The sequence below is a fragment of the Plutella xylostella genome, chromosome 3 (assembly GCF_932276165.1).
Source record: "Plutella xylostella chromosome 3, ilPluXylo3.1, whole genome shotgun sequence".
In the NCBI taxonomy this organism is placed as follows: domain Eukaryota; kingdom Metazoa; phylum Arthropoda; class Insecta; order Lepidoptera; family Plutellidae; genus Plutella; species Plutella xylostella.
The window spans coordinates 10,258,833-10,275,623 of NC_063983.1; the positions used below are offsets into that span (position 1 = coordinate 10,258,833).

Genomic DNA, 16,791 nt, shown 5'->3' on the forward strand with positions numbered 1-16,791 from the left:
CTTAAGCCATGACATCTCTGCGGCTGGACAGGGTAAATACTTTGAGTATTATTACCTTTATTCCCTGCAACTGATCTTTATCATATCGGCAACTAGATAGGTACTTGTTAACCACTTTAGATAGGCATGCGTATTCTAAATATAGGTATACAGTCAGCAAAACAAAAAAAAATAATTCTACAACCACTATTAATGTGGTCATATCATATTTCTTTATATTAAGTACATATCACGTTGTTTGCATACATATATTTTTGCATAAGTAATGCATTTTATTTGCACGAGAGTTACATCTGTATCAATTGACACAAAAGCAAAAAAGCAATACAAAAACAGAAATGGTGTTGAAAAAATAAGAACAAAAGTGCGGCATTCCGCGGCCAGTCGCGTCCTTCTTCCGAGGACTCGGTGTAAACTGCTATAAAATCTAATTTACGACCTCCTTTTAACAACTTTATCGACAAAAACATATTGTTAGAGTTAACATCTAGGCATTAGTTTGCATTTACTTAAACGTGCGACCTACTTAGACTTAGCGACAATTGTACCTACATAATCATATTTCAGTGTTCAATATACCGTTCACACATTACGACGTCTTTTCATTATCATACGTCACGCGGCGGTTCGGCACTCACCCTATCAAACTATCAATTATCATTAACTATCAACCCCGTTGTTGTGGGCAGCAATCAACCCTAACATCGTTTTGGTCCTTCGAGCCTTCGGAACAGGCGGGATCAGTCGCGAGTGTCGTGAATCTTAGCATTTGTGCTTCGCGAGTGGTTTACCTATTGTTTTGCAAGGATTTATCATTTGGAGACCTGTGGAGTCAGGGAACCATCAAACTATCATCTTCAGCCAGCGTTATCAAGTAAGATCTTTCCTTTTTTTTGCTTGCGCTCAACTTAAAAAATGGAAGTCAAGATGGAAGACATCCTAGCTACGCAACAGCAAATCATTGATGCTATGGAAAGTCTCTATATCAACTTTAAAAAAGACCCCAAGGATCGTAAATCAAAAACTGATTATTTCAAGCGGAAATTAGATGTGCTTAATAGTTATTGGGGCGAATTTCAAAGTAATCATATTAAATTATGTGGATTTGACGACAAATCGCACGAATATTTCGTCAACAACGTCTTTGAGGCAGTACGCGTTCGTTACGAATATATCATGAATCAAATTAAGGAATCAAAATCATCATTATCAGCACCTTTTATGAAACCACCCGTCCTAAAATTGGGAACGGGAACAGCACAACAGCATGAGCACGTCGAGGAGGCGTCAAGGATGCAGCAGCCGGCCTCAGCAGCACCTGGAGCTAGTCGGGCGACGGATTCGGTACCTGTTGACAGCATCAACATGAAAGAGTCAGGAGCCGTACCTCGGGACACTTCAACATTGACCCCGGCACCTATCAAATTCAAAGTGAAGACTAGTTCACACGACGCCGATGACGATCCCTCAGAACAGATGCAGCCTGAGAGATGCTCTGAGAAACTTATCAAACAAAATAGCAATTTTGTTTGATAAGTTTTCGAGCTTTAAACAGAACATTATCAAGCATTAATTTAGACGATTTATCAGAGAGATGGGAATTGGAAGATTGTCTTAAAACGCTGCAAATCAGGTGGCGAGCTATTGATTCTCTTCATTGGGAGTTGGATGGAGAATTGAACGGCCAGAATCTGGAGTATGAAGAAGCATTTTCTGAGTACGAGCAGTGTTACAATGAGATGAAAAGAGCTATCAATAAGAAAATGTGGAGCACGCAGCATCGTGAGAAGTCTACACCAGTTCTGGACATTCCTCAATTCCACGGAAATTATCACTTATGGACCTCATTCAAAGATCTCTTCATGGAGGCCATACATAACAACTCATCGCTCTCTAATGCGCAGAAGATGCAGTTCCTGAAATCTAAAGTTAAAGGTGAGGCGGAGCGCCTTATACAACACCTCAAAGTAAGCAGCGATAACTACGGAGCGTGCTGGGAAATACTTAACAATAGATATAATAACCGGAAGCTCATCTTCTCAGCTCATATCAATATCATGTTAAATCTACCATCGATGCAAAATCAAGCTTCTATCAACCAGATCAAGCGACTACATGACGTCACCATCGAGTGCCTGAACGCAGTCAAAAATCTAGGAATCGACACTGCCACTTGGGACCCATTACTAGTCCACATTTTGTCACAAATGCTAGATGCGAGTACAAATGAGGCATACATCGATTCTCTCCAAAAACCGTTTGAGTTACCCACCCTTGCGGATTTTTTATCATTTCTGGAAGGCAAATTCAGGAAAATGGAGTCAGCCTCTGGAAAAACTAAAATCGAGGAGAATATCACCCCACAAAAATCTAAAATATCATTTATCAAGCCAAAAAACTTCAACAAAAATTACCAGCAATCATTTACGTCATTGAATAAAAGTAGCGCACGTCCGGTCTACAATAAAAACAACAACTTCGCAAAAAGATGCCCGATTTGCGACACATTCGAACACGCGTTATTCTATTGCCCTCAATTCTTAGAAATGGACAATAAATCAAAATTAAACATCATCAATAAACATGAGTTATGCAAAAATTGTCTGTATTGTCACTTTGGAAAGCCGTGTATATCAGAAAAACGCTGTCAAAAATGCAATTCAGATCATAACACCATCTTACATGACGCATTTTCGCAAGGCCATCAATATGGCCAAACAGCATCGCGACCGACATCATCGAACATCAAGTTTGAGCCAAATAGGAATAAAAATACTCACGTGTCACTACAACGTGACGTTCCACCCGAAGTACTGTTGGCCACAGCTATGCTAAAAGTAAAATCAGCGGATGGTACATATCATACATTAAGGGCACTTATAGATCAAGGTTCACAAACATCCTTAATCACAGAAAAGGCAGCGCAGGCATTGAGACTATCGAGGAGCAAATTCCACGGTATCATATCAGGAGTAGGTACTAAGGAAAGTACTTGTAAAGGTATCACCAAAATCTGTTGCTCATCAATGGACAACAATTATCAATTCGAGACCGAGGTTCTTATCATGAAATCTCTTATCAAAAATTTACCCAGTGTCTCATTTAATGAACCAGAATGGTCATTTTTAAACAATATCAAACTTGCTGATCCGCAGTTTTATATAAGTCGACCAGTCGATTTACTGCTCGGCGCTGATATATACTCTATCATTTTGTTGGAAGGAATATGCAAGCAACATGAGAACGTACCTATAGCCCAACAAACACAGCTGGGTTGGATTTTGTGCGGTCATGTTAAAAAATTACAATGCAACGTAACATTATGCGATATTGACGAAATAAAAAGGTTTTGGGAAATAGAAGATATCACCGACAAATCGCAACTATCATCATCAGAAGAGCAAGTTATAAATTTTTATCAAAAAACAACCCGGAGATTAGAGGACGGCAGGTATTCAGTGAGGATACCAATGAAGGAAAACTTCGAGGACAAACTCGGGACCTCCAAAAATAAAGCTGTTGCTCAATTCCGTCAATTAGAGCGAAAATTCTGTAAAAATAAACAAATGGAATCTGATTACAAAGCATTCATTCATGAGTACCTATCGCTCGGTCACATGAAACTATCAACATATGACGGCAATATGAAACCTACCTTCTTTTTGCCGCATCATAGTGTCACACGCGAAGAATCAACAACTACTAAGACTAGAGTAGTATTTAATGGGTCAGCACCTACCTCAACAGGACATCGCCTTAATGACCTTATGGAATGCGGGCCCAATCTTCAACAAGACCTTCAAACGCTTATCATTAAATGGAGGCAATATCAAATCGCGTTCACAGCCGACATAGAAAAAATGTATAGGCAAATCTGGGTGCATGAAGAAGATCAGAACCTTCAAAAGATCATATGGAGAGATTCACCAGAGCATGTACTCCAGGAATATCAACTAAGATCTGTCACCTATGGACTCCGCTCATCAGCGTTTCTTGCTATGATGACACTGCGGAGATTAGCGGCAGATGAAAAAGAAATCAACCCAAACAGCATTGCAGCAGATGTCATTGAGTCCTGCTTTTACATGGATGATCTCGTGCATGGCTGTCATACAGCAGAAGAAGCTGAAGAACTGAAAGAAAACCTTATGTCGGTGCTCCAGAGTGGAGGATTTAACCTGCGCAAGTGGAAATCAAATCACTTACCTATATCAACCACATCAGAATCAGAACAAACAGAATTTGACTTTAAGCATGCAGAAACATCAAAAACTTTAGGGTTAAGTTGGAACCCCATTCAAGACTGGTAGAAAATGCTTTTAGCATTAAGTCCACCTAATTGTACATAATTACTTTTGTATATTGTGCAATGAAGAATAAATAAATAAATAAATAAATAAGACTGTTTCACATTCCAATCAAAAATTGAAATATCATCAGAAGTGGTGACAAAGAGATCATTCCTATCAGACCTTTCGAAGATCTTCGATCCCATCGGATGGCTCTCCCCACTGACTACAAAATTAAAAATTATGTTCCAGCAAGTATTTATGTCACAGATTGCATGGGACGATCAACTACCAAAAGATTTAACCACAGAATGGATGGTGCTTAGAGAGGATATCATAAATATCAACTATTATCAAATACAACGATGGCTTGGCACTGTTAACGGCGACGAGATTGAGTTGCACGGCTTCTGCGACGCGTCTCTGAAAGCTTATGCGTGCGTCATCTACTGTAAAATCAAGAGAGGAGACCATGTATCAATCAACCAAGTAACTGGAAAGGCAAGACTAGTTCCTGCTAGCAGCACCAAAGAAGAAAAGGTATCATTACCTAGATTAGAGCTATGTGGTTCTCTTCTACTATCAGTTGTTATGGAGAAAGTCATACAATGTCTATCAGAAGACTATAAAATATCAGTTTACGGATGGTGCGACAGTAAAATAGTGCTAGGATGGCTACAGGGTGAGCCGGCACGTTGGAAAACTTTCGTGGCCAACAGAGTATCAAAGGTGGTGAAGACCATCCCATCAGACTCATGGAGATATGTGGCATCAGCAGATAATCCGGCAGACTGTGCTAGCCGAGGACAATCAGCCACGGAACTCAAGAACAACGCCCTCTGGTGGTGCGGGCCGGAATGGCTTCGAGAGTTCGAAAAAACAACCGCTGAAAAGGAAACATATCAAACCGATCAAGAAATCAAAAAGATAAAGCAAGTAAACGTCACGCAGCAAGACAACAATGACGTCATCAATAAGGTCATCAAGCATTTCAGCTCCCTGAAAAAAGTTGTACGTTCAATCGCATGGTTGAAGCGTTTCGTGCAATATTTATCAAACAAACATCACAAAAAACAGCAAATTTGGAAACCTTATCTGTCCATCAGCGAACTCAGAATCAGCAAAATCATAATAATAAAGCACACACAGCAGGCTGAGTATAGCAAGGAGATAGATAAATTACAATCAGGCCAGAGTATCAGCGGAAAGAGCAAACTGTTGTGTCTAACGCCCTTTTTAGACGAGGAAGGTATCCTCAGGGTAGGGGGTAGATTGAAACACGCTAACATGCACCCCGATATGAAGCACCCGATCATCATACCAGAAAAGTGCAGATTATCGGAACTTATCATAGATCAAACACATAAACTCACATTCCACGGTGGACCTAAAATGACTACAGGAGTAATCAGACAAAAGTACTGGATTATCGGTGGTTACCGTGTTGTGAAAAAGCAAATAAGATTGTGTGTTAAGTGCAGAAAGCACTCACCATCAAAACATCAACAACTAATGGGCGATAGGGCGTGCAAAACCGGAAGGTTTTCAAAACCGGTTTTGAATTTTCGGTTTTCAGCCTCAAAACCGGATAACCGGTTTTTCACCGGTTATGATATTACTTATATATATTTTTTGTCATACAGTACTAATTAAACAAGGAACCCATATCCTTAGATAAAGATATCCACAAAACATACGAATAAAACATTTTTTATGATATACTTACCTGTTTTTAATCAACCATATGACAAATTAATAATTTAGTGAACAGGAAAAAAGTTAAATAAGAATTATCATAGTACTTACTGTTATCACATCTACAAAAAGTGTGTGGCACCTTAATGGTGTTTTTATATCGTTCTGTTATCATCAATAATTGTATATTTTAAACATACAGGCAGATTAAAAAAAAAAAACATTTATAGTCTGATTCTTACGACCACTCTATAGTAACAGTAAGATGATGAATGTTTTTTTGATGTATTACAGATTTGTTCATATCAACGCAACGAAAGAAAGCCTAACTCATTGATGGACACGACTGCATTTGATTTGACGTCCTCAACACTTCATGAAAAAAGTCCATAACGTCGAATGCAGTCCCCGCACTTGGCCTAATTATATTTTCAACAACGGTCAATGCAGTCCTGTTTTACCTAGAGTTTGTATGAAGACCACCTTGTTGTGCTTTATTGGGCAAGATTTCAACGTTATAATTATGTGCACCCAGAGTACCTTTTTTCACACAGCAATAAGTTTTCATACAGCAAAAAGTGTGAACTCACACGCACACATCGGTCACTGACGTCGTGTTTGCTTTACTGCGCCTAGGCAGAGTGCCGGCATGTGCACCAGAAAATCGTCACTCAATTTCCATACAATATTTTAGTGCTTTTTTATGAGTTTCACCATTAATCTAGTGTCCATCAGTGTGCCAACCGATATACAAATTCTTTTATTTTTAGAGTTTATGGGTTCAACTTCTAATGTATGTAAAAAAGTATATAAAAATACGTTCAAAACCAGTGAAAACCCGGTTTTCGGTTTCCGGTTTTGAACTCTCAAAACCGGTTATGAAAAACCGTGAAATATTGTCCGGTTAACCGGTTTTCGGAAAAACCGGTTAACCGGTTTTGCACGCCCTAATGGGCGACCTACCGGAGCCAAGAATCAACACCGCTCGACCGTTTTATCATACAGGTGTCGATTACACCGGCCATCTTTATGTGAAAGCTAGTAAAGGTCGAGGCACCAAAACATCAAAAGGATATGTTGCGGTATTCGTATGTATGGTGACAAAAGCCGTGCATCTCGAATTAGTTTCGGATTTATCAACATCAGCGATGCTTGCAGCCCTAAAACGCCTATCAGCAAAAAGAGGGACACCTGGGCACCTGTACAGCGATTTTGGATCCTGCTTCATTGGCGCTGACCGAAAACTGAAAGAAGAATACGAACAGATCAAAGAAACATTCGGTACAGAGTTCATGAGCGAGATAGCAGATATGAATATCGAATGGCATTTCCAAGGACCATCATGGCCATCAGCAGGAGGTTTGTGGGAGAGTCAGGTCAAACAACTGAAACATCACCTAAAGAGAGTTGTCGGCGATCAAAAACTGACATTTGAGGAGTACTCCACGTTACTCGCTCAGCTAGAAGCCTGTTTGAACAGTAGGCCCCTGTGCCCAATCACAGAAGACCCGAATGAGCTAGATTGTTTAACACCTTCGCACTTTTTGGCAAGCGGTCCTTCTCTAAACGTGATTGAAACGGAAGAAGATCATAGAAGTAGATGGTATCATACTCAAAAAATATTCAACGACATCTGGAGGCGATGGAGAAATGAATATCTCACGCAGTTATCAATCAAGGGTAAATGGCGTAGCCCTCAACCAAACTTCAAAGTCGGAGATATAGTTATCATAAATGACGCGAATTTGCCGGCTGGGAAGTGGCCAATGGGCCGAATCTTAGAGGTCCATCCGGGAAAGGACGGATACGTGAGGGTGGTAACTGTCAAAACGAAAAACGGCATAATAAAACGTCCTATCGTTAAATTATCAATACTGCCTGTAGAGCAAAATTATCAAACTATCAACAACCAAGCAGCAGAAAGCGATGACTCATCAAATGCTCAACGCAACTTGCCTCCCACTGAACAAAACAAAAGGCCAAAAAGAACAATTAAAAAGAAGAAACCATTCAACCTATCATTACTCGTATCAGCATTATTGTTCTTCTTCAGCCTAATATCAAACACCGAATGTGCCTACAACTATACAACGTTCAAAAACAATCAATCAGTCTATTTTGACAAAATATCAAACGCACAATTAATAAGAGATGAGTGGCGGCTTATCGTTTATTATGACATGAACCCATACCGAGACGGCTTGTCGACAATTACAGAGTACTTATGTTACATAAACAAAGTATGTACCAAGATAAGAAGTCAGTCACACTGTGAAGAGATCATGTTACAACTGCGACACGAGTTCGGAGAAATAAAGCACTACGATGGTGTACTATCAAATCAACAGACGGTGAGGCGCCGGCGCAGACGTGGCTTAGTCAACCTCGTGGGAAACGTAGCTAATACCTTATTTGGTGTGCTAGACAGCCAGTTTGCAGAAAAATATGAGAATGACATCAACCTCATCAAGCAAAATCAAAATCATTTAGCAATGTTGTGGAAAAACCAGACATCGATAGTTGAAGCAGAGTTTAACTTTATCAAAAGATCTGAGGATATTATGGATAAACATCATAAGGCGATCAACAAGAGACTGTTGAATTTAGAACAGAATCAGAATAATATTCAGAAAGACTTGAACAGCATATCATTAATCAATGACTTCACGATGTCTGCTGCTATAACCAGTAATCTAATTTCTCAAATCAAATCTATGCAAAATGACCTACTCGATACCATTACCAACATCTATCACGGGAAAATAAACTTACATCTAATAACACCTGAACAACTACAACACGAGCTCAATATCATATCATCTCATCTTACCAAGGACCTTACACTGCCTGGTGAAGACTCAAACTTAGCGAAAATTTATCATCTATTAAAAACTAGAGCAAAACTATCAAAAAACTATATCATCATTGAAATAACCATACCCTTAGTCACCAGAGACTACTACGAGATTTTAAAAATAATACCAATTCCCCATCAAATACAAAATCATAAAGTCAGCATAGTTCCAGTATCAAATTACATTGCTATCAACCTAAGAAAGGATACGATGATTCGAGTGTCTCAAAATGAATTACAGTTATGTATGGAGAGGGATCAGTCAACAATCATTTGCAACCTAAGGTCTCCAGTATATTCAATCAAAAGTGATGAAGATGTGTGCCAGAAGAAAAATGGGTCAAGTCTATGTAAAACAGCTGTCCAGCTATGCGACAACGAATGGATAGAGCTGAGTCAAATAAATACATACTTTTATTTCTGTTGCGATAAATGCCCGATTAAATTATTATGTCCAGATCAGATTACATCATTACAATTACAATCAGCTGGCATGTTTGCTGTCGGAACCGATTGTGCTATAAAATCAAAAGAGCTTACATTATATTCACACAATCAGAAATCCAACAAATTAGTACTGCACTCCGAAATAGAACTACCAAAAATGGCTGCTATTAATCACATGTTTAATATAACGCTGCCTTTAGAGAATATCACCACAGAATCAATGTCAGACCAAGAGCACCAGCAACAATTATCAGAAGTTCAGAGACAACTGGATGACATGAAGCAGAGAGTACCTCTGGTATCAAGCAGTATGAGCAATCATGACATTCATCACTACGTGGCGGTGTGCGGGATAGTAGCGACCCTGGCGATCGTCGGCGCGGCGGTGGCGTGGCGGCGAGCGTGCGGCGGCAGGCAGCGCGCCCGGGCGCCGGCGGCCCCGGCAGCCCGCCCAGCGGCCCCCCGCCCGGGCTCTCCGGTCCTGGTGGGCCACTCCAGTGTGTTGTGTAGTGACAACATTCGATTGCAAAATCTCTCTTATGAGTGCAGTGATAGTGGTCATAAAATACCAGTAGTATGTGCGCGTAAAAATAAGTACAATCGATCAATGTGATTGGACAAAATCATTTTCTAACTATCATTAGATTAACTGTTAACTTTAGATTAATTCTATTAAATATTATAATTTTTGGAATAACTTCTATTTAAGAAATGTATTAATTTCAGATCATTTACTTAGTCATTACCTTATCAGTAGATCATGTATTAAATTTTATCATTTCGTTTCAATATCATTTTCTCTCTTCTCTGAGTGGGGAAGATGTTAGAGTTAACATCTAGGCATTAGTTTGCATTTACTTAAACGTGCGACCTACTTAGACTTAGCGACAATTGTACCTACATAATCATATTTCAGTGTTCAATATACCGTTCACACATTACGACGTCTTTTCATTATCATACGTCACGCGGCGGTTCGGCACTCACCCTATCAAACTATCAATTATCATTAACTATCAACCCCGTTGTTGTGGGCAGCAATCAACCCCAACACATATTGCTGGCTGGCTCTTTTATATTTATTTTTCTTTTCGCGCAGTTTTAATGTCATTTTAACCAGAGGGCTCTCGAGGTTCGAGGTGTTAAATAAATCTTGAGATAAGTAGGTAATTATTTTACAAACTTAGTATAAATATATATGTATTATATCTTCTTGGTTTTGTGGATAGTTAAGTAAAATACTATTTTGTTTAGATATTTGATAGTTTATTAAAAAGTTTAGGATAGTTATGCTGCACGACACAAACTTGAAGGAAATAATTAGTGATAAATATAAAATAGATACTTATAAAAAAATATGCTTAAATGAGCTTCCACACTGAATGATCGATAAGGACTTAAAGAGGCAATTAGCGTAAGTGGTATTATGTCGGATATTATATTAAGTAAATTGATTAATTTATTATACTTAAATAGTAAATGCAGACGTATCTGTTTAGATGACACATTAGGTATGTTACAGCGATGGTGATTACCGGAGCATTTAAACCACAGTATGTAGGTATATGAAATAGGTAATTCGATAATTAAACGTGTCTAACTATATTGTTGTATGTATTATAACGGTGTTCTATAATAGCTAACGATAAAAAACCATTAATAACAATCTTGTTAAGAGGTACCGAAATTTAATTTATTTACATACTAAGTAAGTCATAGATAACGGAACAGTGTAGAAGAAAGAACCTCGGGAAAATAAAACGATCAGTTATAATCATAATTGTTGTTACAGAAACTGGATCACAGCTTATCGCTGCACGCATTTGTCGAATACCTTACTGTGTATCTGCTTTCCCTCAGCTTACTGGTACCTATTATAACCTCTCTATAATTATAAGGGGCGAATACGATTCTACTGAGAATAAACGTTAAAAAATTAATACTAAGGCCTATGGGTAAAAAGACAGGTGGCTGAATGAGGAATGCCGAGGACAGTATTGTGGCGCTCGGTGGACAAGTTGTAATACAATGATTCGTATGCAACGACTGATATTGGCTAAAAGGGATTTTTTATTTCTCGCTGCCACAAAAAACAGTGCTTGGTAAGTAGGTATATAGTACTGTTAAATTGCGTTTTCTCCTATTTTCTATAATTATGTTGAATTTCTACAGTTATTTTATTGTGAAAAAGCTGCAACCGATCAAGATCTGTAATGACACGCAGTAGTTAGCGGGGACGAGACTCGTTACAGCAGTTCTTACAACAAAAAGCTGCGTCGAGCACGCGCGTCCCTCCGCTAGGGATGGGACACCTATGTACAAAACTGAGTATCGAGTTATTTACTTATCGATACATATACTAATATGTAAATAGAGTTTGGAAGTCTATTTCGAAGTTTAGTTTTCAGCATGCTTATTGAATTTAGAATTTCGTAAGTTTTTAACGTAATTTATAAGTTTTTATTTTTACTTCCATGACTTTTGATAATATATAATCAATAATAGATAAGCAAACCTAATGAAATTAACATCTCCGAGAAAACAACACATTAGTATTATGTACTCTAATTGACTTTCTAACGTAATTTTAAAATAGTTAAGTATTTCATACTAATTTAAAATTCTCCAACGATATCTTAGTAGATCAAGTCTCCTAACAAATCTAAGTAGAACAAGAAGTATCGATATAACAATAAAGTGCGTTCGCATGTGTACATCACTACTTGATCGAAATTTGAAAGCAACCGGAAACGATCGACACATACCGATATATCCCGACGCGCTAATTACCTTATCGTGGGCATTCGCTATCGACTATCGACGGTCCGTCATTGACACGCTTACCCTACACACTTGACAGAATTGTGCTAAGTCATGTCGGGAACGGGGCCAATCACCTTACAGCTATTTCTAATCGATTTCTCGGAGATAGCAAAAGATTTTCGGAATTTTTACAACATTTTATTATGTCTATGTATTGTTGCCAGGCCTGGGACGTGTTTTAGCTGTAAATTCATATTTATTATCCACTATAAAAATACCAATATCCAATATGGCACGACCATAATTAATATCGTGATAGTTTTAACGAGCCGCTGAAATCATTAAGTAGATAGATAGATATAGATAGGTACTTATAAAAATTATTAAAAAATACCAACTGATTTATATTATTATGATATTATATTATCCTTATCATGTTATAATACTTGTTAAGTTAGGTAGAGTAGGTATTACAATATTATACAGAATGACAATTTTATACTAATTATAATGTTTAAGTTTAAGTAGACATCTGCATGTAAGTTATCAATACGTAGGTACATTACACAAATAGTAAATTATATAACTACTTCAACCATTATACGTATTAATGATATCATATCCAATAACGTTACTCAATATCTAGACATTACTTCCCGTGACTTGCCCATGTTGGTTTTTTGTCGGGTTGTGTAAGTGCCATCATTACAATATCATTTTAAACCCAATTATCGGACCTATTTCTAAATTTACCGCACTTATTGAGTCTTATAATAGAGCTATTACACTTGTTAAATGTTAAAATAGATTTTTATTCCGATTGTTTTGTTCAAATTTAATTAGTTACAGTCTTCTCAAATTTTAAGTATTTATCATCATAAAACACCGGTCTACATACTATCAAGTAACACCACCTTTCTCAACCATGCGAAACCGGGGGCGTCCCACACCATGTTTTCCTTTCAGATTTTTTATTTATTCCCACTTACTTACCTGCAACTCCCTCAATGCATTCCTGCATGTAATTAAAACAAGTAAGTAATTAATATACGCTTATCGATTACATCTGCCGCTTTATTTGGCATCAAGATCACTTACAAATAGAAATTTGATCTGCCTGGTCCCTTTCCCCATTGAGCAGCACCCATCTCGCACCAATAACCAAGTTATAACAAGTTAAGCTGGTAAAGTCAGCAGAAAAGATCAAGGACCACCCCCACAAAAGTCATATGTGGAAATAGATGAAGAAAATTCTGTTTTATCGATAAATATACACGAAATGAATCATTAAATGTCGAGGTACGAGTATCATCAGGTAGGTATGATGTAAATATCTACCGCTGCTACCAGAGTCACTGGCTAAACAGGGTGCGCCGGACTGCAAAGCTATTCAGACTAGCTAAACCATTCTCCACCATGACAAACCCTTAACGCACTCTAGTATCTCATGTTACATGCTAAGAAGAAGAAAAAGAAGATACTGTATACAGAAAAAAAGCTCGATTGATTAAGAATTTCTCATATCACCTGTCAGGGGATCTTAGAATGAAAGTTTTTGCGCTGGGGATGTATTTTGTACACTGTATTCATACATCTCTTTTGCTGACTACACCGCACGGGTGTTAGTTTTCACTCGTATTAAGGCTAAGTTAGGTTTAAGATGTATCGATAGTGCCTCCGCGAACTCTATAAGGTGTCAATTACTGGTTCACTCTTAATAAGACTTGGAGGATTGATGCCGTATGAATGAATTAATGTAGTGGTCATGTCCGGATGGGTTTCTATAGGTAGTTTCTAAAATAAAGTTGCTGTTTTGTATACAGGGTGTTGCAAAAAGGGTAAGTACACAAAGCCGAAGCCTACGTGTGCAACATGTTATATCTAAGCCCGGAAATGAAATCACAGTGTCTAGTATAAAAATTAGTTTAGTCCCTTTTTGCAACGGGTACACTACATAAATCCGAATGACTTTTTTACGAATATGAAAATAACGATTTTTAAAATTACGAATTTCATAATTCCGAATAATACACAATCCCGAATTTTAAGTTTCCGAATAACGAAAATCACGAATAGTTAATAAACGAAAATTAAAACAACATATTTATTAAAATGACGAAATTCAATTTTCCGAATATTATTATTTCGATGTTTTAAAAGTACGACTTTTTATTATATCGAATTGTTAAAATTACGAATCCCGAAGTTTTAATATTCCGAAAATACAAATTCCCGAATGTATTAACAGCATAATCCGTATACAATTTAACAATATTTTTTAAGCTATATTATTTGAGACGCTCCGCTCCGCTTCGCTGCGCTCCGCTTTGTTTTCGATATCTATGTGCACCTAACACGCTCCTCCTTGCTTTGCTCGTCGTCGCACCTATCTTTAGATTTAGGTCCTAAGGTTTTTAAGGTTAAACACCCTAAAAATCCGAGCAATTTTATTGCTTTGTTGTGTTACTTAACAACAAATACTACAAACACTTTTCTATTTACAATATTTTAACTCTATATTTGAAACGCTCCGCTCCGCTTCGCTGCGCTCCGCTTTGTTTTTCAATATCTATGTGCACCTAACACGCTCCTCCTCGCTTTGCTCGTCGTCGCACCTATCTTTAGGTTTAGGTCCTAAGGTTTTTAAGGTTAAACACCATAAAACTCCGAGCAATTGTTTTGCTCTATATTTGAAACGCTCCGCTCCGCTTCGCTGCGCTCCGCTTTGTTTTTCGATATCTATGTGCACCTAACACGCTCCTCCTCGCTTTGCTCGTCGTCGCACCTATCTTTAGGTTTTGGGTCTAAGGTTTTTAAGACGTTTATGGTTTTTTTGTCAAAATCACGAATTATCACATTTTCGATCGGGTCTTGTATTTTTCGTGATTATAATAAATCGGTATTTTATTTTTCGTAAGCTTAAGTAATCGGATTTATTAACGTTCGTGTATTTGACAATCGTAATAACAAATCTTCGTGATTATAATATTCGAAATTATAATTTACGTGATTTTTAGAATTCGGCATTTTAAAAAATCGGTATTGCAATATTTCGTAAATTACATATTCGGTGTTTTCAAATTCGGAAAAAAGTTTTTCGGAATATTTGGGTGTTCCCTTTTGCAACACCTGTATTATCTAGCCTTCCATAGATAGATAGGCGCATAGATTAATTATAATTAACAATCCCTAATAAATATATTTAAGCCTCACGAGCTAAGTATAGTTCTACTATAACATTTAATTTAACACTCAAATTATAGGATATTTCTGCAATTTGTAAATAAATTATAATATATTTTTTATTTTTATAATGCATGCTGCATGAATATTATTAATTGATAATTATATTATTAGATAATTATATTAATTGATAATTATATTGTAATTTAATTCTGTAATTTATTTCTATAATCTATTTCTCTAATTTTATTTCTGTAATTTAACTTGGATAATTTAATCTTGGAATGTAGGTATATTATTTAGGAAACTGATTTAAAATTATGAATGTTGTATGTGCCTGTAATTGATAAATTTACACAGAACAATTAGTACCTATATTTAATTAATAATTTTATAATGATATTGTAAATTTATTGTTGGTGTACAATTTTTTAATAAATAATAAATTTGACAAGACTGCTAACCGTTTTCCCGCGAAAACAAATCGCGCGCCGAAAACGGTTAGCGTCCCACGCCGCCGCGCCGTTTTCCTGCGCAGCTCTACTGCGCAGACCGCGTCCCGCGTCCTCCCCTTCACCCGCGCGCACCCCGCGCTCGCGCCACCGGCCAGCGAAGCCCGCGCAGTCAGTCGGCGCCAAACCGTATTCCCGGCTGGATCACGCTCGCTTGCATCCCCTTCGCGAATTATTAGTTATACGCAAAAGACTACCTCAACTGCTATTTACGTGTCTGAAGAACCTTTAAATACAGTGCTTTGTATTCCCTGAGTTTTGTGTTTCCTATCTGCCACTCCCACGATAGGACAACCTCATAGTGGCGCCCAACTAGTGGAGACACGAAACTGTAATTGTGAGTGCGAACTGTTATTGCAAGAAACAATATGCCAGCGGAAAAGGAAGAGCGAAGCGTCGTGACCTCGACGAAGACGACAGCAGCGGCACCGCCGGCGAGAGCACGGTAACGCCCCGCCCAGGCGGTGGCGCGCCCGCCGAGCACGTGGCGGTTGTCCCTACCGCAGCGAGCGACCTCCCCGCCGCGCCCGGCGCGCCCCACGCGCACGAGCAGAACGCGGCACGCGGGTCCCCTGCGGTACGCGCCCCCCCCGCCACGCCCGGCGCGTCGAACGAGCACGCTGCGCGCGGCCGCCCTGCCTCGGCTGTCTCGGCTGGCCCGCCCTACGCGTCCTACGAGGATGCTGCGCGCGGCCGCCCTGCCTCGGCTGACTTGGCTGGCCCGCCCTACGCGTCCTACGACTACCGGCCTTGACGACGATGACGACCGCAGCTGCACCGGCGAGAGGAAGGTGATGACCCGCCCCGGCGCGCCCAGCGTGCCCGCGGCGCGCGCTCCCGCCGCCTCCCCCGCCGCGCCTGATGCGCCCGCCACGCACGACGCGCTATACGAGTACGCGGCGCGCAGCCCCCCCGCGGCGCGCAAACTCCGCCGCTTCCGCCGCTACACTCGATGCGTTCGCCTGCGTGCTGCTGGACACCGTCGCCAAGGCCGCCAAGACCAACCGCGTCTTTGATGTAACAAGACTGCTAACCGTTTTCCCGCGAA

At 39.1% G+C, this 16,791-nt stretch overlaps 1 protein-coding gene across 1 annotated transcript; it reads left to right on the forward strand.

Moving 5' to 3' along the window:
• Positions 1-2,583: 2,583 nt before the first annotated feature.
• On the forward strand, positions 2,584-16,497 carry LOC125489592. Its single transcript, XM_048625835.1, has 4 exons — positions 2,584-4,306; positions 4,406-5,300; positions 9,398-9,574; positions 16,105-16,497. Exons 1-4 carry the CDS (start codon positions 2,829-2,831, stop codon positions 16,495-16,497), a joined length of 2,943 nt encoding a protein of 980 aa, XP_048481792.1. The 5' UTR covers positions 2,584-2,828.
• Positions 16,498-16,791: the final 294 nt, after the last annotated feature.